Source organism: Podarcis raffonei, chromosome Z, assembly GCF_027172205.1.
Source record: "Podarcis raffonei isolate rPodRaf1 chromosome Z, rPodRaf1.pri, whole genome shotgun sequence".
Classification (NCBI taxonomy): Eukaryota; Metazoa; Chordata; class Lepidosauria; order Squamata; family Lacertidae; genus Podarcis; species Podarcis raffonei.
The window spans coordinates 4565376-4590572 of record NC_070621.1 but is presented as its reverse complement, the minus strand read 5'-3'; the positions used below and the strand labels follow the sequence as shown (position 1 = coordinate 4590572).

The 25197-nt window shown below is 45.1% G+C and overlaps 1 protein-coding gene across 5 annotated transcripts; it reads left to right on the top strand.

Moving 5' to 3' along the window:
- Positions 1–5237: 5237 nt before the first annotated feature.
- On the top strand, positions 5238–23784 carry ST6GALNAC6 (ST6 N-acetylgalactosaminide alpha-2,6-sialyltransferase 6). Of its 5 annotated transcripts, none has more exons than XM_053374030.1 (7): positions 5238–5473; positions 7207–7402; positions 13827–13891; positions 16474–16647; positions 20529–20926; positions 22246–22353; positions 22506–23784. In XM_053374030.1, exons 3-7 carry the CDS (start codon positions 13877–13879, stop codon positions 22690–22692), a joined length of 882 nt encoding a protein of 293 aa, XP_053230005.1. In that variant the 5' UTR covers positions 5238–5473; positions 7207–7402; positions 13827–13876; the 3' UTR covers positions 22693–23784. The 5 variants fall into 5 exon arrangements, with proteins under 5 accessions (XP_053230005.1, XP_053230002.1, XP_053230003.1 ...); XM_053374027.1 differs by having other exon boundaries at positions 22503–23784; XM_053374028.1 differs by lacking the exon at positions 7207–7402 and having other exon boundaries at positions 22503–23784.
- Positions 23785–25197: the final 1413 nt, after the last annotated feature.

Below are 25197 nucleotides of genomic sequence, written 5' to 3'. Positions count from 1 at the left end.
TCATGTTAAGCTTGTGTTCCACCAAGACCCCAGGTCCTTGTCACATGTACTGCTAGTAAGCCAGGTGTCCCCATCCTATATTGGTACATCTGGTTCTTCCTGCCTAAGTGCAGAACTTTACATATGCCCCTACTGAAATTCATTTTGTTAGCTTGCCCCCAGTTCTCCAATCTGTTAAGGTCATTTTGAATTTTGATTCTGTATTCTGTGGCATTAGCTATGCCTCACATCATCTGCAAATTTGATAAGCACCCCCTCAAATCATCCAGATACTAAAGGGTTTAAAATACCCACCCACCCCACACAAAGAAAATTAAAGCTAGGACCACCACACCAACATATAAAAACCAAATGCTTCTTTGCATTAAAAGCAAAGATGCATTAAATGTTGGCTGAGCAGCGTTCAAAACGGAGGGGGCTTTCCTTGCCCCCATGCAAAGAGCCTCCTCCGGAAATGTTGAGAAACCTAAATCTGTGAGACAGAGTTGCTATGACGACTGTACTTCGAGAGCATGGTAACCATGGGGAACAACCGTCTGACGCACCCGGCCACCAGCAACTACTGTTGAGGATTTGCCCTAATGTCCCGACTGTACACTATATCCTGCTTTAACAAATATCACCCAAAGCTGCTTTCAAGGAGTTTCAAATAAACACAGTTTCAGGCCAGGGAAGCATTCTAGAAAGGGTCATGCACACCTCTTAAGGACCAGTTTGCTGCTTTGTGATGCAAGTCCTGGCCATGATTAAAATGCATCTTGTGCCTTTAGGCATGATTTTAGTAAGTTGGCAACCCTAATAAACAGAAGCACTTGTGTAGTTGGCTACCGAGTACCTTAATGTTATCAGATACGTTTATGCTTAATGTATATTTACATATACCTGTATATATATTTTTTAAAGTGTATCAGACCTCTTTATTCTATCCCTTTCAAAGTTAAGTAAGCTGTGTTTTAACCCAGCTGGACTGAAATATTGAGCTGCGAGCTTTGCAGGGCAGGATGTATCAGCTTTGATGAGAAATAACTCAAGCCTTAGTGACTGCAGAGCAACCGGAACATAACAGTTGCATTTGTGTGTGTGTGTGTGTGTGTGTGAGAGAGAGAGAGAGAGAGAGAGAGAGAGAGAGAGAATGGATTTTGCTTACAGGAGGGCAAAGAAGCACGTTTTGTCTAGCAGATGAGCAAGCTGGCAATATCTGAAGTGTCAGCAGTCTGGACTCTTTGATGCTTAATAAAAGTTCCCGTGAATGCATGAGAGAACAATACAGTGGTACCTCGGATTACAGACGCTTCAGGTTACAGACTCCGCTAACCCAGAAATAGTACCTCAGGTTAAGAACTTTGCTTCAGGATGACAACAGAAATTGTGCGGCAGCAGCGGGAGGCCCCATTAGCTGAAGTGGTACCTCAGGTTAAGAACAGTTTCAGGTTAAGAACGGACCTCCAGAACGAATTAAGTTCTTAACCTGAGGTACCACTGTATTAAGGTAATTCAAACTAGGATCTTGGCAGAGAAGAATGCTGTTTTCATAAGCCAATTGCCATTATGGATTCTATAGGAAAGAACATTTTTTTGGCTGGGAGATGCAACCAGGGCCAGTCCAAGGCATTTTGGCACCTGAGGTGAACCACAAAATGGTGTCTCCCACCCCACCAGGGAAGAAGAGGTGAGTGAAAATCTATATCAGAATCTGCTGTCCCTGTGGATTCTGCTGCCCAAGGCAGTTGCCTCACTTTGCCTTATGAGTGGGCCGGCCCTTGATGCAACTATGAAAACAGTTCCCTCTCAATTCCAATTTAGAAAAGACAATATGGGGCAGAGAAGCCAGTGGTAGAGAAGACCCAAGTGGAACTTAGAAGACCAATTGGGAAATAGATTACAGTTAGAAGAATTACAATTCAGCGGAGACTTGCTGCTGCACCAGAGGATAGGATTTGAACTAGTGGCTTCAAATTACAACAAAGGAGATTTCAGCTAAACAGGAAGAGTTTTCTGATGGCAAGAGCTGTTGGGGACGTAACACCTTGCTGTGTAAATATTTTTAGATAATTAAACTTGGAACCTTCTTTTTTAAAAATCTGGTTCTTTTTCCTTAAACACTTGCAAAGGAAGTCCTCAGACTGTAGTCTGTCTTTTATGTACTGAGTTGAATAGGATCCAAACTGCAGCAGTCTGATTGGTCCTAGAACAATAGGATCCAAAAGGCAGCAGTCTGATTGGTCCTAGAACAATAGGATTCAGAATGCAGCAGTCTGATTGGTCCTAGAACAATGCAGCAGTATGATTGGTTGGCAGGAACCACCCAATCATGCTCCAGATAGAAGTGAATCCACAACCTGATTGGCTTACAGTAGAATTCCGGAATTAACCAATCATGTGCAGCCCATTGTGTAAATAATGTATATAAAGCAGATACTTTGAGGGGACTTTCATTCCTCCTCACCACTATGGGCTGAATAAAGAGCATGAAATCACTTTGCGACTCTGAGTATATTTCACTGTCCAACCTTGCAACCTTGCATTCCTTTTTGCAAAGAATAATTCCTGAACTGTGTGTCTGGGGCCTGTGTGTGTTGCACACTGCAGAAAAATGGGACTGGGTGAAGGAAAATGTGGCGTCCTCTGTCATAAAACTTGCATGTGAGAGGAACGCAATGCATAATAAGAATGAAAATAAATTTATTGAGAAGCCGGCCTTGTTTTTGCATTTCTGGAACAACAACGTAAACAACAATATTCTTCACTTTTGATTTATTCGTGGTACTGTAGAGTTTTTGTTACATTGTCCCTTCCGCCTCCCCTTCCCTCCATTCCATTTTCTATTCTTGTCTTTCCTCCTTTTTATTTCATTTTTTTCCCTAGTGTGAGAAGCATAGGGTATTTGATGCATAATTGGTTTGGGCTGCAAATTGTAATTACATAACTTTATTTAAGAAACACAAACAAACAAACAAACAAACAATTCAAAAAGCAGAACCCAAGTGCAACAGGAACTCTCCCCACGTGTGATACTTGGAAGTAGACAGCCTCCAGCTACAGGCAGAGCATAGCCATCATGGCTAGTGGTTACTGACAGCCTTGCCCTCCAGGAATTTGTCTAAGATTTCCTCAGCAAACCTGCCTTCTGGGGACAAGGCCTTCAGTGGCAGCAGCTAAAGAATGGAATTCCCAGCGTAAACCTGTGCAGCTGGTGCCTTTTGTTATTGCCTCTTAATTATGTCTTGCAAAGCCTGCCCTAATCTTTTGGACTTTTAAGTTTAATTTTAATTGTTATCCCATTCAGAATCCTACCTTTCCTCCAAGGAGCTTGAGATGGTGTACCCTTCTCCATTTTCTCCCTTATAACAGCCCTGCATGGTAGGCCAGGCCGAGAGACAGTCATCGGTCTGAGGTCACCCAGTGAAATTCATGGCTGAGTCAGGATTTGAACTCGGGTCTCCCAGGTCCTAACCCGACACTCCAACTACTACACCACTCTGGCTCTAATCTGATCTGTCTTTTAGTATATTTGCTCCCCCTCCCCATTTTTAAATTTTTTAAAATTGACTTCCGGTTTGTGTCATTGATTCTGCTTCTGTTTTTATTGTTATACTTCTTTTTTTATCTGATGGTTAACTGTCTTGTAACTCTGCAAGAAGGCAGACTGTGAATACATAAATAAATATTTTACCATGCACCAAGGAGGAAATCAATTTTAAAGAACAACAGGCCCTCGTTGCATTTGTTCCAAACTGTTAATGTGCTTTTGGTGCCTTATTGCATGTGCATCACTCTCCCTGTTTCACCTGTGTGGGGATGCTCTTTAAACACTTAAAATCTACTATCTTCCCTTTCAGAGATGTAGCTTCAGAGTGGCCTGAAGCTACCCTTACCCAGCCCCCGTCAGGGATATTCAAGGACCGCCCCCTTCCCCTAGAAATTTTGGCCATCATTTTAAAAAGCAAGTCTCTCGTCTCTTTTACTTGTGGTGAAATAAGAGCAACTGTACAGACATATTTCTTCCCAGTAGCTCATTAAGAAACAATGCAAGTAAATAGCATTTAGACTTTGGTAAGCTACCTACCTGTATTTATATTCTGCCTGCTCTGCTAATAAAGCAGAATGGCATGCAGACGGCCTGGTATAAATCCACTCCATGCACAATTATGGCAGCAACTATGGGGAAGGGCCATATTTCATTAATAGAGCACCTGCTTTGCATGCAGAAGGTTCCAGTTCTACCCCCCCAACATCTCCCAGGTAGGGCTGGGAGAGACTCTTGACTGAAGCCCCGGAGTGCTGCTGCCTGCTGTATAGATGGACCAATGGTCTGAGTTAATATAGAATGTTGTTGTTTAGTCGTTTAGTCGTGTCCGACTCTTTGTGACCCCCTGGACCAGAGCACGCCAGGCACTCCTGTCTTCCACTGCCTCCCACAATTTGGTCAAACTCACGCTGGTAGCTTCGACAACACTGTCCAACCATCTCGTCCTCTGTCGTCCCCTTCTCCTTGTGCCCTCCATCTTTCCCAACACCAGGGTCTTTTCCAGGGAGTCTTCTCTTCTCATGAGGTGGCCAAAGTACTGGAGCCTCAGCTTCAGGATCTGTCCTTCCAGTGAGCACTCAGGGCTGATTTCCTTCAGAATGGATAGGTTTGATCTTCTTGCAGTCCATGGGACTCTCAAGAGTCTCCTTCAGCACCATAATTCAACAGCATCCATTCTTCCGCGATCAGCCTTCTTTATGGTCCAGCTCTCATTTCCATACATCACTACTGGGAAAACCATAGCTTTTACTATACAGACCATTGTCGGCAAGGTGATGTCTCTGCTTTTTAAGATGCTGTCTAGGTTTGTCATTGCTTTCCTCACAAGAAGCAGGCGTCTTTTAATTTCGTGAGTACAGAATACACCTGCCCAAAACAAAACCGGTTTGTGGGTATCCCTCTGGCCCTATCCATCAGGACTAATGATTGCTGGTGCAAAGAGAGATACAGAGAGTTTTTCGTTTTTTGTATCATTGCAACCTGTTGCTTATATGATCACTTTGGGGAACTACGTATTTGATCGCTAGGCAATAGTGTAAATCTCACAAAAAATTAAAAATAGATCGCTTGGATTTGCTCCTCGGGCCCCTTCTTGGTGTCAGATCTCTCTTCCCAAACACCTCACTAACTGCGCGCGCGCACAGCGAGAGGCAGAGCCAGAGAGCGAGCTGAAATCGGATCAGGAGAGAAAGGAGGAGGAGGAGGGAAAGGGTGCCCCTGATTTGCTGCTCGGAGCATGAATGCAGACGGGAGAAAGCGAGACGTGCTAGGACCCAGAGGCTTGCAAAATCCAAGAGAGTCATCTTTTCGTCTGGATCCCAGAGGTTTAGCCGCTTCTTCTGGTGATGGGATGTGTGCAAGTGAAGCTGGGTACCAGCCCAGAGGAGAGATCCTTTCCTGGTGAAATCTAGAATTGGATCGAGGGCGCACCTGAAGATCAAGAAGGTGGCATGTATGGCTTTTTTTTGGGGGGGGGGGTTGTTTTGTGAAGTAGGGTGGGGGGGAGGAGTGGAGAAGCTGCCAGTGTCTAGAAACCTTAAGATATAGCGCTGGTTTCTCTCTGGTTGCCCCTAGATCTGCTTTGTAGGTTTGACTGCCTGACAGCAGGCTGCTGAGTTTGACAACAAACAGGCCTCCCATGGAAACGCATTGTTAAATATTTGTTTGGGTAAAGGTCTTGGGGCTCCTCCAAATGGACCCAGGTGTCCGTACCATCCGTTACACTTGGCTAAGCTTTTTATGTATGTGCATGCTAACGATTTATTTGACAAATCTCCAAAGGATAAGGGTAGGTTTAAAGAGAAGGATGGTGGGTTTTGGGGGGCAGGGTGGTTGTGTGTATCATATATATAAATATATATATATATATAGTGTGTGTGTGTGTGTGTGTGTGTGTATGTTATATGAATTGCACTTCTCTCATATGTGTGTGTGTGTGTGTGTGTGTGTGTGTGTATGAGAGAAGTGCATTCATATAACAGAGTGGTGATATTTCTAGATAAGAAGACTCCATATATATATATATATATATGGAGTATAGCAATGCAGAAGGAAGGGGTAAATGAAAAGAGGAAGCTGTAAAAACTGAGTCAGTGCACTCATCATTGTTTACAGTACAACTAATAGTGGCTCTCCAGGAATTTGTACGGGGGTCTCACTGAACCCTGCCTGGAGATCCTGCAGTTTGAATCTGGGACCATCTGCATGCCAGGCAGATGCTCTTCCACTACGGCCCTTCCTGGCATACAAGTAAAGGAGCACAGAAGGCAGAGTGGAGTGTCTTTTTAGGGGGCGGGGGGATGTCTTACTTGTAAAGTTTCTTGTCTGTACACTCTCCGGTATGGGATGGAAGGATTTATTTGGGTCAGTGAAGCATAACTACTCAGCTTTCTTTGATTAACATCCTTGCACACACACACCCCGGCCACTCCTAAGAATATATTTTTTACTTATTTACATCATTGTGCACTGCACTTTCACACAAAATTTTGCAAGGCAGTGCAATTTATAAAATATACAGGGAACAAGATGTGAGATTGTGATTGTATTGCACAATCCAAAATCTCTCTCTGGTTGGTAGATGTTGCATTAACTACATATACGCCATACATGTAAAGCACATTCCCCCACTCCCCAAATAATAATGAAAACTGTGGTTTGTTAAGGGTGCTGGGAATTGTAGCTCTCACAGCAGCAAACCACAGTCCCAAGGATTCATGGGGAGTGGGGGAACTGTGCATTAAATGCATGGTGTGAAGACGGCCCTCCTATGTGGTTGGTCAAGATGTGCTGAGCCAGCACTGGATCCTCACTTTGAGTCACTTTTGCATTTTGTGTGTTTGTGCTGTGGGATCTGACATAACTCAGCTTTATTTTATTTTATCCCTAATGCAGCCTTTGCCAACTAAGGTTGGTGGAGCCTGCCCTAATGAAAACAGCTGTTTGGAAAAAACTGTTGCCTTGGGGCAGGGAATGATTCCAAATTTGGCCCTCCGCCACCTGGCATCATGTGCTTTGCTCAAGTTTAGCTAGAGAGAAAGCCTTCGACTCCAACCAGCAGATTGGCCCATGAGGGTCTGAGGGTGCTTTCGATTTGATTCCTCACCAGCAAACATGTTTGAAAAGCCAGCCCATCTGCTTTATTTTATTTTATTTTTAAACACCATTTTCTTTTGCAGGCCTCTGAGAGCAGGGCTGCTGGCCTGTGTGCCTACTGTCTTGTTGTGATGCTTGAATAAAAGGAGCAAGCGCATAGGCTGCATCATGGAAGGGTGGTCTGGCAACTGGGGCTGGCAGCACCTCATGGCTCCCCACGAAGGAGAAGACCCCCCCAACCATGCTCCCGACTTTGTTCATGTGAGACATCCTGCCTTGGTAAGGAGGGAGACACTGACCTGGATTTTTTATATGTTCTGTTAGAGCTAAAATCAGGCACAGGCCCAAATGCCCAAGCAGCACTTATTTATCTGCTTGTTTTAAAACATTTGTACCCAGCTGAAGTTCTGAAGGCGGCATGGAATATATTTAATGTCTGCTAAAATAGACAATGGCATAATCAATATTGGAGTGGGGCAAAGATGTAGAACAAATCTCTCTGCCACCCGCCCCAAATTCTCCAGTGTTCTATCAAATACCAGTGGAAGCTAGACCATTAGGGCTAATGGGGCACAGCCCCACCAACCTCAGCCTGCCACCAGCCAGACCCTGCCCCCTACCTTACTTAAATCCAGTCTAGGGGGTCATCCTGCCTGCCACCTTCCTCCTCCTTAGTCTCAGTGCTGCCCCTTCTAGAACTCAGCAGGGAGAAGGAACATGGAGATAAAGAATGAATTGGCTTTGGCTGTCATTGGCCTTGCACATACATACTACAGACACCAATTTATATGTATACTACCTTTTCAGAGTTCAAACCATGCTCAAGGAAGCTTATGACATAACAAATTACAGAATTCCAAACAAAACCAAAAGTAGTCACAAACAAGAAATAAAACACATCAAAAATACACAACCAAACTGATTGATTTCCACATAAATAATTAGATCTTAAAACACAGATAGAAAAAATTAATATCAACAGCAACAATACCCCCCAAACAATACCCTCCATTCTAAATGTCTGTTCATCAGCCTCAGCTTTTGCAGTCAGGGCCCCACCCTCCCAGATGGGAAAGGCCAGCAGGCGGGGGGTGGGGGTGGGGAGCAGGTCTTCCGGGGCTCCCAGCCAAGATGGTCTCTGGCCTCTTCAGGTAATCAATAATCTATTTGGTTGCCTATGATCAGGGCCTGCCCAAGACATTCTGGCACCTGAGGCAAACCACAAAATGTAATCCCCCTCCCCACTGTGGTCTAAACCACTGAGTGCTGTAGGTGTTGTTGCACTCCAACTCCTATCAGCCCCAACCAGTGTAGCCAATGGAAGGTAAAAGTAAAAGGTTAAGGTTCCCTGGATGGTTAAGTCCAGCCTAATTTGACTGGGGTTGAGGCGCTCAACTAACTTCAGGCCAAGGGAGCTGGCGTTTGTCCACAGACAGCTTTCTGGGTCATGTGGCCAGCAGGACTAATCTGCTTCTGGCACAACAGAACACCATGATGGAAACCAGAGCGCACGGAAACGGCATTTACCTTCCCGCCGCAGTGAAACCCCCACCCAATTGAGATTACACAGGCACCCGCCCACCCTTTTCCTGAACTTCAGGTGCATGGCTTTCTTATTCCAGCAAGCATTTTAAGATAGTTTTGCGTTTATATTCAGTTTTATGATGAGTTTTTAACTGTTTTATTTTCTGGGGTTTAAAAATTCATTTATTTAATTTGTTCACAACATGAAAATACAAGATAAAAACACAAAATACATAATAAAAACAAAGCAAACCAATAAGCCCTCCCCTTTGTATTATTCTCCGTATTGTTTATTTTTATGTACACAGCTTAGAAATGCTAGTGATTAAACAGTGTATATATTTTTGCCAATTATTTTTATTGATTTTCCAAATTATTAAGCAGTATATGTAAGTCTGCTGACACCCGCTCCCCTGGCCTCTTCATGGATGCTGTTTTGGCTACTGTGCCCCCACATGGGAGTGCGACCTAACTAGGCAAAAGTTGCCGCTGCTCATTGCGGGAGATTTAAGCACATGTTCAAAGCGTTCTCCGGTTTGACACACGTCCTGGGCTCTTCAGTTGCACTCCCACCCAACTTAATAATATACTTCTCCTACTCCTACTCCCCCCATTCCATGAGTTCCTGAGTCAGATTTCCCTAGGATCCATACACTAAATAATTAACTCACAAAAGGCAAGTATGGATACTTAAGGTTTTATTTTATTTTCAAAGCAGCCCAGGCATAAACCTAATCATCCTTGCTCATTCAAACCTCATTCTGGTTGATGGCAGAGGGATGGGTAGGTCAGGAAGAGGTGGAGAAAGTCCCCAGTAGGACATTTGAGAGAAGGGAGCTGTGCTCCACTTGGAAGCTCTGCTCTAAGAATCAATTACATGCATGTTTTACAGAGCCCCACCGAGATCACTGGGGTTTATTCCCACTTAGGAGAGCAATGGATGACAGTCTCTGTGTAAAATGTTGGCGTTAAAGCACTGCTGTGCAGGCCAGAATGTTCCATCCCAAGCACAGGATGCTGGGATTTCATTTTAACACCCACACATCGTTAAAATTCTTCTAACCAGATTGCTAAAGAACACTGAAAACAAGCCTTTTATTGTGCTTAAAATGGCGTGCTCCTAAAGGGGAAAAAAAATCCTTCTACAAACTAGGGGTGGGCAGATTCTTCAGATTCTCATTTTTCTGGTCTTAACATCAGTTATCCACATTTGCAGATTTTTCTTTATGCAAAGGAGAATTCCTCCTAATACACACATGCATGTATGCATGCATGCATGCAGTTTTATAGAACATGCAAATTTTTGCAAAGCAAATTCCCTCTAATATAATGCATTATAGTGGGAGGGTTTGTATGTTGAATTTTGAAGGGTGGCTGTGCTTTGGTTCATATACTGTTTCAAAAACGGTGAAATGGGGTTTTCAGGAAGGGTTTTCCCACAGCCCTACCTGGAAACAACAGAGATTGTGCTTGGGACCTTTTGCATGTAAGGCAAATGCTCTGAGCCATAATCCTTCCCCAAAGAACGGCCCTACCATTAGGCAGAGGGAGATAGCTGGTACTTGGGCGGGGTGAGCAGCAGTGCCAAGGTAAGGGATAAGGCTGTATGTTCTTCTATAGGGAGAGTTTTAGCCATCTCTCTTTAATGTTACAGCCTTTTAAAAAAATGTTATCTGTTTTGGGGCCCCTTAGGGATGCAGGTGGTGCTGTGGGTTAAACCACAGAGCCTAGGTCTTGCCAATCAGAAGGTTGGCAGTTCAAATCCCCGCAATGGGTTGAGCTCCTGTTGCTCGGTCCCTGCTCCTGCCAACCTAGCAGTTCAAAAGCACATCAAAGTGCAAGTAGATAAATAGGTACCGCTCCGGCGGGAAGGTAAATGGCGTTTCCGTGCGCTGCTCTGGTTCGCCAGAAGTGGCTTAGTCATGCTGGCCACATGACCCAGAAGCTGTACGCTGGCTCCCTCGGCCAGTAAAGCGAGATGAGTGCCACAACCCCAGAGTTGTCCACAACTGGACCTAATGATCAGGGGTCCCTTTACCTTTAGGACTAAGAAGGTAAAAGTACTTAGAATTAACAAATAAATAGAAATGGTCCAAGTGATCTGTTGTGATCTACATGGTAGTGAAATGAAGAGGGTTTGGTACCATGCCCCAAAACCTTAAAATCACAGCTGTGATAAGTTTTTGCTTGAACCTAGACTAGTATTTGTCAGTCATCCCTACTTAGCAACGTGACCTGGCAGTGACCTTCCAGAGTTTCAGGCAGGATTTTTCTCCCAGCCCTAACCTTCTGCATGCCAAGCAGGTGCTCTTATCACTGAGCTATGGCCCTTCCCTTAGTTGAAAATTCATAATATTCAGTATAAAGGCAGTTTCCTATGTTCCATTCCGGATGTGCCTGATTCTCCTGCCTCTTTCCTGACATCTAACCCACGAGGAAATCAGTTTGCCCAAGTTAATCATGCGTAGCAATCCTGTCCTTGGGCCTGTTTGGAGGACCCAGCCCAGTGCGTTAAGGTCAAGCCTAGATTTTCCATTCACTGCTGCTTTTCCTGCGTGTTGTTTATAGACCCTGCTGGTTTCCTGCCTCTCCCCCCTCCCCCTCCCCGGTCCTCCCTCCCTTGTCAATTAGAGCATTTTCCTGATCACTCTGAGTGCAGTGCAGGGGAAAAGTAGGGCTTTAAAAAAAGCATTTAAATATCCAGGACACGTGACAGTTAAGAAGAGATGCCAGCTGCCACATTGTTCTTGGGAAGTAAGAAAGAGAGAAAGTTTATCTAGGGGGTGGGCTGATCTTAAGTACTTTCCCAAAAAATAATTAAAATGAATTGAAACACAACTGTTTTACCTTGGTGAAGCTAGTTAGCTTCTGCACACACTTGCATACCTCTCTCAGCCCTCCTCCAGGTTTGCAAGAGACACATTTCATTCCCCCCCCCAATTTTTTAATTCATTTTATAACACAAATAAACAATACAGAAATACAAACAATACAAACAAATTCATGTCTTATCCTTATTTTTTCTAAGCATTGTTAGGTGGGCTTCCCCAAGCCCCCCATCTGATTTTCATTTTACCTCATCTTTAGCAGTTTCATATATCATAATTTTTAACCATTTTTTTAATCACACTTACTTATACCATAAAAATCTTCACATTTTATCACTTACAAATAATACTATTTTAAAATACACTATCTTCTACTACTAACCCTATAGTTAGAAGTAGGGTAGCCCGCTCCCCAGTGCCACAGTCTCCCCTCTCCCAAAATTGCAAACCCAAGACTTCATGCAAACCCAAGACTTCATGCAAGAGCAACTTGGGCCTCTAAATCTAGGGGGGCCTCGCCAGCCCACCTGCCCCCCAGCAGGCAATCTCCCCTCTCCCAAAATTGCAAACCCAAGACTTCATGCAAGGGCAGGGCAACTCAGGCCCAGCAACTATGAGACAGGGCCAGCCAGTGGGGCCCAATTTGAAGCTCTGGGACCCAACTTGAATTTTTTTTGTGGGGGCCCCAGTTCACAGCAAAGTCTGCAGAATCTTAGAGATATAAATAAAATCCATCTACATTACCCTGGTGTGTGTGTGGGGGGGGGCTTAGGAACAGCCTGTGGGGCCCAATTTGGGCAAATTTCTCCAATTGCCTTCAGGCCAGCCCCAATGAGACAAACAGGCCAATTGGACAAACAGGACAAACCCTACACCAAAGGATAAATGGACATAAATCTGGATATCAGGAATCATAAGACAGAGAAACCAGTAGGAGAACACTTCAATCTCCCAGGACATTCTATACAAGATCTCAAAGTAGCTGTCTTATTTATTACAAAAGAATTTCAGAAATAGACTGGAAAGAGAAGTTGCTGAATTGCAACTTATTACCAAACTTAAAACCATGGAGAGACCTGGTCTGAATAGAGACATTGGATTCTTGTCTCATTATACATGATAAAGCTGTTTTTAGTCATCTCACCCTTTGCTTTTTCCTGTAAGACCAATTGCAGTCATTAACAGCCGTCAACAGGTTTCCCACACCTATCAGCCAATCACCCATTCCCACCACCCTTCTGAGTAATACCCCTCCCCACCCTCTCACTATATATAAGGATCAACATAAACCAGAAATAAAAAATAGAGGGAGGAATGGCAGTACTCCTCAAGCAGTTAATGCTGATGCAGGAACATCTAAACCAGCAGTGGAAGCTGAAGGGCGAGCACCAAAGTTGACAATGGGAACAGATGCAAAAGCACCATTTGCAGCAGCTGAAAGAACAAAGTGTGACTCCATGCCAGGAGCCAGTGATGGAAGAAAAAGGTACCAAGCTGGCTGGAGCTGAGGAGGAGCTACTCTTGGGGTGCTTCTGATTGACCCCTGGGAGCCTACTGTGGAGGAGGAGAAAACAGAGATTCCTGAGAGCCTGCCAGAGGAACCAGGAGTTGCAGAGGTGCCAGAAGGAGAGGACCAGACACAGGTCCTTCTGCCATGTCTTCTATTCTCCAAAGGGACACAGACCCTGTGTGTGCCTGTGGCCCCATGTGCTCTGGCCTCTGCTTGGCAGAGAGAGGGGCAGGCACCGGGCTTTTGTAACAGTTCACTTGGCACATGCTCACACGCTGCTTCCTTATTAAAGGTAAAGGTACCCCTGACCATTAGGTCCAGTCGCAGACAACTCTGGGGTTGTGGCTCTCATCTCGCTCTATAGGCCGAGGGAGCCGGCGTTTGTCCGCAGACAGTTTTTCCAGGTCATGTGGCCAGCATGACTAAGCCGCTTCTGGAGAACCAGAGTAGTGCACGGAAACGCCGTTTACCTTCCCGCTGGAGCGGCACCTATTTATCTACTTGCACTTTGACGTGCTTTTGAACTGCTTGGTTGGAAGGAGCAGGGACCAAACAATGGGAGCTCACCCCGTTGCGGGGATTCGAACCGCTGACCTTCTGATACGGCAAGCCCTAGGCTCAGTGGTTTAGACCACAGCGCCACCCGCATCCCAGCTTCCTTATTAGTACATTGCAACTTTCCAGTGCTTAGCCCAGGCGCAAAATAGACCATGTCCCACTCTCCTTCGCATTGAAGTGACCCCTACCCCAGGGTGGTGGAACACCTTGCATGCTAGTAAAAGCCCCTTCTTATTCATCCAGAAACCACAAATGTCACTCTGTCCTTTTGACTTTATTGCAGGCATCCAAGTTACGCTGATCGAGGCTCCAACCTAAGGCCAGGACGGCGACATGAAAAACGACAAGGTGAGCCCCCTACCCCACTCCTGCCCCCTGCAGTCTCAGGAGAAATCTGTTTCTTCCTCATACTATTGATCTATGAATATGAATGTTGCATTGCTGTACTGCAACAGCGGCAGGGAATCTTTTTCAGCCTGTATGGCCTCATTCCCTTCTGCACAAAGAGTTTCCAAGTGCCACATAGAATCATAGAGCTGTAGAGCTGGGAGGGTCAACTAGTCCAACCCCCTGCAATGATGGAATCTCACGCAGATCATACATGACAGGTGGCCATCAAACCTCCAAGGAAGGAGAGTCCACCACCTCTTGTGGGAGTCTGTTCCACTGTCAAACAGCTCTTATCACCAGAAAGTTACTCCTGATGTTTAGTTGGAATCTCCCTTCTTGTAACTGGAATCCACTGGTTTGAGTCCTACCCTCCAGAGCAGGAGAAAACAAGCTTGCTCTATCCTCTGTGCAACAGCCCTTGAGATATGGGAAGATGGATATCATCATTTCCTCTCAGTCTCCTCTTTTCAAGTTAAACATACCCAGCTCCCTCAACCGTTCATGAGGCTTGGTTTCCAGGACTGTACCAGAGGCAAAAATGAGTGATGGAAAGAACATAAAGAGCACCTTTCTACTGTAAGTTTTCATATACACCAGGGGTCAGCAAACTTTTTCAGCAGGGGGCCAGTGCACTGTCCCTCAGACCTTGTGGGGGGCAGGACTATATTGGGGGTGTGTGTGAACGAATTCCCACAAATAACCCAGAGATGTATTTTAAATAAAAGGACACATTCTACTCATGTAAAAACACACTGATTCCCGGACCGTCCACAGGCTGGATTTAGAAGGCGATTGGGCCAGATCGCCTACCCATGATATACACATTCACATGTCCCTCATCTCCCTCCCTCCAGATAAGCAAAAGCTTTATTAGTGTTAAGGGAACACATTTCATACAGGCAAAAGCACCTGGGCTATGTAGCAGGGCCAGTGACAGGCATGGCTTGGGAAAGTGTGTGGCCTAGGGAGAGGTTCAAGGACCAGATAGAGAGGCCTGGATGGGCACATTTAGCTTCTACACAAACTTTGGGAATTGCTTTGGGAGAGGCATGCTTCCTGCACCAAGCCAGGAATTCATAGTGCTCTCCTATGGGCAGCCTGCATAGACAGCTATGCAAAAGCTGCTGCTTCTCATTGCGAGGGTAAATGAACGTTAAATGTTAAGAGCCACATAAAGCACTTCTGGTTCTCTGGGTTTGCTGCACAGTTCAATCTGTTTATTCTCTTGTGGCTGTATACCACCACACCCACTGTTCACCCCCCCTCTCCCTGCCCAGCAGTTCCATTAGTTCCTTATTCAGATTTCCCCAGGATCACAACACTAAATAATTTACTCACAAAAGGCAATCATGAGGCACTTAAGTTTGTTTGTTTTTCAAAAGCAAGCTTTGCATAAATTTGTGCTTGCTGAGAGCTGTGGTCCAAAACCGGTTGATGAAAGTTGCTCTAGCAGGATGGGAGAGGGAAGGGGGAAATGTCTGGCCCCCTCCAGACTGATGTGCAGGTTGTCTTTTGGGGGTGTGTGAATTCTGCGATCATTTTATGGAGGATAAGGCTATCACTGGTCACTAGCTGTGATAGCTACATTCTCCCTCCACTGAATACTAATTGATGGGAATGACAGATGGGAGGATGCCCTTGTGCTCAGGTCCTGCAGGGCTGCTGATTGGCCACTGTAAGAGCAGGATGCTGGAGTAGATGGGCCCTATGGCCTGATCCAGCAGGGCTCTTCACAGACACAATAATTGTGCATTAACAGTGAATTCAGGAGTGGCCCATCCATGAGGCAGACTGAAGCAGCCACCTCAGACAGAGTCCCACCCCTGCTGCTGCTGCTGCTGCTGCTGCTAAAGGTAAAGGGTAAAGGGACACCTGACCGTACGGTTCAGTCGTGGCTGACTCTGGGGTTGCGGCGCTCATCTCGCTTTATTGGCCGAGGGAGCCAGCGTATAGCTTCCGGGTCATGTGGTCAGCATGACTAAGCCGCTTCTGGGGAACCAGAGCAGGGCACGGAAACGCCGTTTACCTTCCCGCCGGAGCGGTACCTATTTATCTACTTGCACTTTGACATGCTTTTGAACTGCTAGGTTGGCAGGAGCAGGGACCGAGCAAACCGCCGACCTTCTGATCGGCGAGCCCTAGGCTCTGTGGTTTAACCCACAGCGCCACCTGCATCCCAGCTGCTGCTGCTGCTCAACCCTAATTCACAAGGCTTCGGCAGCAGCTTTGTGGGGAAGAAGCACTTTCCTTTTTTACCTCAGGTGGTGAAGTGGGACAGGTCGCCCCTGAGTGGATGTATCCTGGACCCTCTGCACCCAGGATCAAGCAGATCTCCCGCTTCCCATGACTTGGAACCTGTATATTTTTCTGCCATGTCAGGCTCTTGGCTCCTGCTCTGCTTGTGAACAACTACTGTCCCTGAATCCCTTTTTACGCAGGCTACTGCCAAGCTAGAAAGGTGCCCTGTGTGAACAGATGCCCTGGAGAGCAACCTGGCTCTTCTGACCATTTGCCCCCTCGTCCGCTCTTTGTGTCTGCAGGGCCAGCGCGCAGTTGTCTTTGTGGTTCTGTTTGGCCTGGTCATGCTGCTGATCATCTACAATGGCAGGAGCGAAGTCTTCCACTACACTGCGGTGAAAGTGAAGCCCCCGCTGCCTTCTAGCCTCAAAAAATGGGGGGTGAAGAACGGGTACCTGCCAGTCTCTGGAAACAAGGTATGGGAAGCGCGTGAACTTTCAGCTGCCGTTGTTTTGCAGGTCATAGAATCTTAGATCTCCCCAAATCTCAGCCCCTCACTGGCTTTGCTGCACACTCAGGTGTTTTCTGCCTAACTAGAAAGTGTCCTTGAACTCTTGGAAGAAAAAGGACTGTGTAAGCAACTCGGATAAAATTTACATTCATCGCCCCTCCCACTTTTGCCTCTGGTCCTGCCCACCACTGACAAATGCCCCTTGGGTGCCCAGAAGGGAGTGCAGCCCTCAGACTGAAAAAGGTTCCCTACCTCTGTTTATTATTACATTTACATCACAAAAAATTACATTCTCCCAAACCCCTCAAGGAGTGCTATAGACACTCCCCCAGCCCCTTTTTATGCTCACAACAACCCTGTGAGGTCGGTTAGGCTGAGTTACTGGCCCAAGGTCTCCCAGTGGGCTTTGTGGCTGTATGGGAAATTGATTCTCAACTTCTGCTGATTTGTTCTCGATGATTTTTTCTTTTAAATAGAGTTTCAGAGGTTAGCTGTTTTAGACGTTTTATCTGCCATTTTCATCTTGGATAATACCAACATTGTATTATTTTATTGGCTTTAGATGTTGTTAGCAGTCTTTGAGAAGATGGTTTTAAATGAAGCAATGTTTTTAAATGAAGACATTAAATGATGAAATGTAAGGGGGGGGGGGAAATGACAACACAAAAAGTCAAAAAAACTGTGGAGAGCACGAATGCTATGCAGAATGGTTCAAAACTTGCCACCACAGAACTGAAAAAACAAGAAGACGTGTGGCACCTTGAAGACTTGACAAATTGTATTATTGCATAAGCTTTCATGGATTAGGGCAGGGGTCTGCAACCCGCGGCTCCGGAGCCGCACGTGGCTCTTTTACACCTTTGCCGCGGCTCCAGGGCGGATACTAGCGAGGGGAGGAGGCGCATTATGCGCCCCTATGCTCCCCACTGTGGCGGGCGCTGTACTGGCTGTGACGTCGCATGGGGCGGTGCATGCGTTAGTCACGCACCGTCCCAACGTCACCTTCCCGCCCACCTGCTACATTGTAAGGGGCATGTACGCTGGTCACTGCATTGAAAGGGGGCATGTACGCTGGTCACTGTTTTGAAGGGGAGTGAAGAACACACACACAAAAAGAGGTAACTTGTTAATTTAACGTTTATTTCTATGAGGAGGAGTAATTCTGAGGGGTCAAACAAAGAAATAATAAAAAAGTGACAAAAAAGTTATTTTTATAATGACGAGTTTTGCGGCTCCCAGTTTTTTTTCTTCGGAAACGGGTCCAAGTGGCTCTTTTTGTCTTAAAGGTTGCAGACCCCTGGATTAGGGCCATTTCCTACAATGGAGGTACTTGAGTTCTGGTGTTATGAGAGAGGGAGGAAAACCTTTCTCTATCCACTTTCTCCATACCTTGCATAATTTTATAAACTTCTGCTATGTCGTCTTTTACCTTAAGGTCCACAAATAGCAACACCCTAGAGGTCCCGGGCCCTAAGGAAGTCAGATTGGCCTCAACCAGAGCCAGGGCCTTTTCAACACTGGCTCCAGCCTGGTGGAACACTCTGTCTCATGAGACCAGGCCCTGCAGGATCTGATTTCTTCCCGCAGGGCCTGTAAGACAGAGTTGTTCCACCTGACCTTTGGCTTGGAATCAACTTGATCCCCTCCCCCTCTTCCTTTTTGCTTTCTCCTTCTGTGATGGAACTCCTATTTGGGGACTTCCCTGGCTTTTTTCTGGCCATGTAGGACCAGTCTGGATAGTTGGCCTTGGTGAAGATTTGACATTTTCACCCCCAAAAAGTTTTTGATTTGAGTTTCTACTGAAATGAGGCTGCATTTTAATGTTGTATTTTAATCTTGTTTTTAACTTGTATTTCAATCAATTGTTTTTATACCGGTGTTAGCCCCCTTGAGCCCGGTCTTGGCTGGGGAGGGCGGGGTATAAATAAAATTTAATAATAATAATAATAATCATAATCATCTGTTCTGTTCAAAATCCTTTATTAGGCATATCACACCTCACATTAACAAACAAACATCATATACAGACTGTATAAAATACGGGCTCAGCGAACACAATTTATCCCAGTCCTATTCTTAACTCCAAGAAGTAAATCGATGTACATAAATAATATAATACAACACAGCAACATCACCTACCATTAAAAACCACTAAGTCTCTTTATCATGGCCCATTCTTTCTTCATGTACAGCACTAAATTCAGCCGCTATTAAAGTAATTTGATCATCGCTGTCCGCCAGCAGGTCCTGAATAGTTGGTTGTGTAAAAAACTGTCTATTAAATTTTAGGGCCTCAAATAATTGTCTTCTGGCATAGCTGCCAAAATCATAGGAAAAGAATATATGCTCTAGGGTATCGGGTTCCTGTTTTCTGCATTTACAGAGACGCTCTGATTCTGGGATAGCTAAGTATCTTCCTCTCACTACCGCCGAGGGAAACATGTTAAATCTGGCCAACATAAACAGCCTACACGATTCATGTTTCTTCAGATTTGTCATGTATCCCTTTTGGAAATCTCTACACAAAGGGAGATTTAGGTGGATAGGAGAGCAGGTGCTGTGCTTTGCAACCTCAAGCATGGCGAGAACACTTTTTTCTGTAAGAGTCTTCCTGATAATTTCCCATATATCTTTGGGATCAGAGATTTCAAAATCAGTTAGAGTGAGCCCTATCGAATCCAGTTTTCTCCTACAAATCAATGATAGATTGTAGATTGCACTATCACTTAAAAGATCGTAAAGTATAGAATTAGGGGATAGGGCTCTATAATGGAGGAAGATCCAATATTTCAAGGTCCTCAGCCATGCTCTTACTGAAAAAGGCAGTATTCCCAGCTCACAACATATCGTTTCATATTTTACAGAGTTTGCAAGTCCTAATAATGACCTCAAAAGGGATGCGTGAAATTTATCCAACCTCTTGAGGTCACCTGAAATCCACACTGGTGTGCCCTATAGAAGTTCCAATTCATATTATTTTTGAATGTGATTCCCAGATAATTGAAGTGCTTAACTTCCTGTATTAGATGTCCATTAATTATACAGCCTTTTGGGTTCCCTCTCTTTCTAAATTGCATAACCTTTGTCTTATCATAATTAATTTTGAGATTATTGAGAGAGCAGTAGTTTGAGAAACTCTTAAATAATTTTTTTAAACCCAAAACAGAGAGTGAAATAATTACAGCATCATCTGCATAAAGTAATAAAAAGAGTGGGCTATTGTTTAAATAAGGAGTATGAGTGGTTGCGTTTTGAAGAAATAATGGTAGGTCAGATAAAAATAGATTAAATAGGGTAGGGGCCAAGATACAGCCTTGCCTAACTCATCGATTATTCAGAATAGGACCTGCAAGTCTACCATCTTTTGATACTTTAACATATATTTGGTTGTTAGAATGTAAACTTTGAATCAGTGTAAGTAGATATGGGTCGATACCAAGGTGTTCTAGTTTAGTCCATAGTTTATTGCGGTCGACCGAATCAAAGGCACTTTTTAAATCCACAAATGCCACAATTATTATTATTATTATTATTATTAATAATAATAATACAGTGGTGCCTCGCAAGACGAAATTAATTTGTTCTGCGAGTTTAATCGTCTTGCGAATTTTTCCTCTTGCGAAGCACGGAACTGCACCTCTTCAAGCAATGCACCCTGGGTATTAACGGTTTTAAGAAAAAGGAAACAAACTTGCAAGACCTTTTCGTCTTGTGAAGCAAGCCCATAGGCTCTTTCGTCTTGCGAGTTTTTTCGTCTTGCTCTTTCGTCTTGCGAGTTTTTCGTCTTACGAGGCATTCGTCTTGCGAGGTACCACTGTAATAATAATCTTATCCCCACACCCCCAGACTTTGGATCATCACTGCAGCCAATGCGTGATCGTCACCAGTTCCAGTCACCTGCTGGGGAGCAAGCTGGGAGCAGCAATCGACCAGTCAGAGTGCACAATTCGCATGAACGATGCTCCCACGACGGCCTATGAAGCGGATGTTGGTAACAAGACGACCTTCAGGGTGGTGGCCCATTCAAGTATCTTCCGGGTCCTGAAGAGACCACAGGAGTTTGTCAACAAGACTCCAGACACCATCTTAATCTTTTGGGGGCCACCAGTCAGGATGCAGAAGAGCTTGCTGAAGGTCATCCAGCGCGTCAGCATGTCATTCCCCAACATGACGGCCTTCGTAGCTTCCCCCAGGCGCATGAAACAGTTTGATGACTTGTTCAAAAAGGAGACAGGGAAGGACAGGTAAATTCACCTGCAGTTGTCCCTCCAGCATAGTTTCTGCAGCTCCTCTTCCACGCAAGCCCTTCTGTGGGGAGGGAGGAGAGATAGGTTGATTGTATCTTTTCCTTTTAAGTTACAAGAGGGAGGTGTCTGCAGGTTCTGGGGAATCCCAAGATTTGCAGAAGTAGAAGGAAAATGGTGTTAATAGGTTAATAGGTGTGTTGGGGGGGAGAGCTAAATCCTAGAAATGAAGAAATGCTAGGATATTGATTAATTGGGATATGGATTAAAGTATGGGCTACAGAGGGATGCACGTGGCGCTGTGGGTTAAACCACAGAGCCTAGGGCTTGCCGATCAGAAGGTTGGCGGTTCGAATCCCCGCAATGGAGTGAGCTCCCGTTGCTCGGTCCCTGCTCCTGCCAACCTAGCAGTTCGAAAGCACGTCAAAGTACAAGTAGATAAATAGGTACCACTCCAGCAGGAAGGTAAACGGCGTTTCCATGCGCTGCTCTGGTTCGCCAGAAGTGGCTTAGTCATGCTGGCCACATGACCCGGAAGCTGTACGCCGGCTCCCTCGGCCAATAAAGCGAGATGAGCGCCGCAACCCTAGAGTTGGTCACGACTGGACCTAATGGTCAGGGGTCCCTTTACCTTTACCTTATGGGCTGCAGAACTGTGCCAGACAAGGAATCCCTGGGCTGGCTTATGCAAACCAGCCTGGCTGGCCTAGAGAAGAACCAATCTGTTAACATGGCAAAAGGGGCAAAAGGGAGTGAGATGTGTGTTTGAGGGGACACGAAAATGAAGTTATTGAGCAAGGGTTGCCAGGAAGGAGAAGGAGGAAGAAGAGCTGAGATCCATCTTGGGCAGATTGCCTGCCCTGCTACCTCTTGAAAGAACTATGCTATAAGATCTGGACTCCCTCCATGCAGACTGAAGGTGTAAATAGGTGAATAAACCACATTTCTTAAAGCCATTATAGTTTCTGCCGCGTCTGTCTCCGAAAGGGACACGGACCCTGTGTGGGTGCCTGGGACCCCATTGGATCGGCAGAGAGAGGGGCAGGCACCTCCCACAAAAAACAATAAACCAGCGAAATTAGGGTTGAGTGTGTGCTGAGTGATAAAAGAATGCTGATTGGCTGTGGAGTATGAGGTGTGTGGAATGAAAAATTGATGTGAAACAGAATAGAGTGATTGGAATCCTCAACGTGGAGAATTCCACACTGCAACATTTTGTTGCAGGTCAGCATCTAATCTATATCAATCACTCACAGGTTGTGTTTGGATTCCCTTTCCTTTGAAAACCCCCCTCCTTTTGTTTCTCCCTGCTTTTGCAGAGTGACGTCACGGTCATGGCTGAGCACCGGCTGGTTCACCATGGTGATTGGCGTTGAGCTGTGTGACAGGATCCACGTCTATGGGATGGTCCCTCCCAACTACTGCATGTAAGTCCTGCACTCTGCATACTCCTTGTCAGTTTCGAGGGGGTGGGGGTTGCCCCAGGGCTGCCTCAATCTCTGCCTCTGCTTCTCTGCACCGCTCCCTGCTCACCAAACCCCAACCGACCCCCCACCCCCGGTTCTCTTCCCAACAGCAGGAAGCCTCCTCCTCACAGGTTGCCCTACCACTACTATGAGCCGAAGGGTCCAGATGAATGTGCCACCTACATCCACAATGAGCAAAGCCGGAAGGGCCACCACCACCGGTTCATCACTGAGAAGCGGGTCTTTGCCAAGTGGGCGAGTCTCTACAACATCACCTTCTCCCACCCGAACTGGGACTGAAGCCCCCCGTGGGGTAGGACGGAGGAGAAACCACACAAGTGCCAAACCCATGGACTTGCGGGGCAGTGGGGAGGAGTTTCTGGGGCACACGGCCCTCTCCACAACAGGAGGAGGGAAAGAGATGCCCTTGGTGTGAAGATAGCTCAAGGGCCAACGTTGTTCCTAGCCCCAGGCCTTCCGTGTGCCAGGCTGCCAGGCCTGCTCAGCTGCTGTTTTAAATTTCCCACAGTGCCCTTGGGCATTATGCATTGGATGACTCTGCTCCCCCTCCCTCCTTAATGACAGCTCACAGCCTGCTGCTGCCAAGGAAGCCCATGATTTGAAAGCCCACCAGAGGGCTTGTATTAGCACACAAAACAGCCCCTGTCGGATCAGGATGAGATCTCAGCACCTTGTATCTGCCAACCAGGTACTTCCGAGAAGCCTACAAGGAAGGTGGCAGCCCTCCACTGTGTTTTGCCTCCTGCTTGGAGCGGGTATACAGAGGTAGACTTCCTTTGTACATGGAGGTTCGGTTTTCAGCTGTCATGGTTAAGAGCTTGTGGGCAGACCATGAATTTTACCCAGCCCTTTGTAACAGGGATGGGCAACCTTTTTGAGAGGGTCAAGGACGGCACTCCCTTGTGGGAGGGAGAAGTGGTTGCGGTGGTTGGGAGGGGAACTAAAATGCTGCTAACTTTTTAATAGGGACTTTTCACTTTTACCAAAAATAATAATAATTGCAAGGCAAATGTTGAAATGTGGAGAACTGGAGATTGGAAATAATGAGAAATTGAGAAAAACCAAAATCAACCCTTGCAAATCCACAAGTACCTGCTATGGCTCCTCTTTCCCCCACCCCCACAAACCTGCTAGCTCACCTTCCTATGCCAACTATTTGCATTACTAACAGAACATCCCATAATAGACCCAAGAGGGGATGGAAAGAAGAGTGGCATGGGGTGGAACAAATCGAAGATTTTGTTTTTATTCCAGGGAGGCAAGCCATGTGCCATTAGTCTGCTGTTTACTTAAGAAGCATGTTTGTGTTTTGTTTAGATTTTATTAAGCTTGCATCAGCTGGTCAAAATGAGCCATAGGAGCCAACTCCTAGGGGCCAAGATCTCTTCCGCCTTCCCGGTAAAACATTTTTTTAAAAAAATATATATTTATTAAGATTTTCAAATTTAATACAATAAAAAAGAATCAAAAAGGAAAAAGCAAAAAAGATTAAAAACACATAAAGTTCACAATACCTATTTTTCAATAACATATTTCCCAGACCTCCTCATACCTCCCTTTCTTGTATTCCAGTTCAAATTGTTAATTCAGCAAATCCTTATCCATAATTTTTAACCTATTTCTATACTTAATTTAACATATTATTATTTTACTTTTTCTCTTTCATCCATTTCCTCAATTTATTTTTGCTAACCTTATTTTCATTTAATTTAGTTCATTTTAAAAAACCAATTTTACCTTATCCAAACTTAAACATCAATACTTATACATCAATACACATTCTTAAAACATTCTTTCTAAAGTCAACCCAAATTCCCTTCCACGAATTTCCCAATTTTCATACACATTACAAAAACAAAATAAAAACAAAACACATTATAATTATGTACCCTTTGGCTTCCCAAACCCCACCCCCCCTTTCCCGGTTTCAGTCCCCAACAAATGTCCATCAGTCTTAATCTAGTATTAGCCTGGAGATCTCACATCCGAGGCTCTTAATTCTCTCTCAATTCCTCTCTGCCGGTTTTTTTGATAGTCCTTAAAATTAAACACCAAATCTCGGAGAAGCTCTGGCCTTTCAGGATCCATGTTTCTTCCAACCAGTCCTCCATACTTAAAAGTGGAGCCCAAATCTTGTTTCTTACTCCTTTCAAGTCCAAATGTCCCCGAGGCTCCAACCTCCACCTTAAGCAAATTTGTAATCCTTAGGTCTTCAGATCTCCACATAAGGAGATCTCTCCTTTTTTCAATCTCCAATTCAGGCCAGATTTTCCACATCAAGTTCTTATTTTCCTTCATTACCATCATGTCAGACCTCAAGTCCTCCTTCATCATCTGCAGAATTACAGCTCCTCCTTCCTTTTCTTCAGGGACAACATGTCTCCTTCTCCAAATTCTCAAAGTTGTCAAGTTTCTCTTTCTGTTCAGTTGAATAAACTTCCTGATTCAAATCCTTATCAGATTCAATGATACTGTTTACAGTTGATTCCAGAGTTGTAACATTTATAGCCAAAACATCAATTTGGCCTTGTAACTTTCCCAAGAGAACAAAGACTCTGTCCAATTCAGCCTGAATTCTCCCTCCTCCAGCCATTCTTGTAATGTCCCAAAACCCCCTCTAGAGGGATTTTGGTTTCTTAATATTCATTCCAGTTCAAATCCAAAAATCCAGTTAGTTTGTATCAGTTCTTCCTTGTTTTCAACAAATTGTAACAAAATTGTAACAGATATAACCAGCAGAAGCAACAGAAACAAAGTTCTCTTTTTCCGTCTTGACAGCTAATT

What these genes read in the sequence shown, in the direction of transcription:
- ST6GALNAC6 (XM_053374028.1), top strand. An exon ending in AAGGAGACAGGGAAGGACAG is followed by an intron (nt 20,927 to 22,245) that starts GTAAATTCACCT and finishes CTGCTTTTGCAG; the next exon opens with AGTGACGTCACGGTCATGGC. An exon ending in GTCCCTCCCAACTACTGCAT is followed by an intron (nt 22,354 to 22,502) that starts GTAAGTCCTGCA and finishes TCTTCCCAACAG; the next exon opens with CAGGAAGCCTCCTCCTCACA.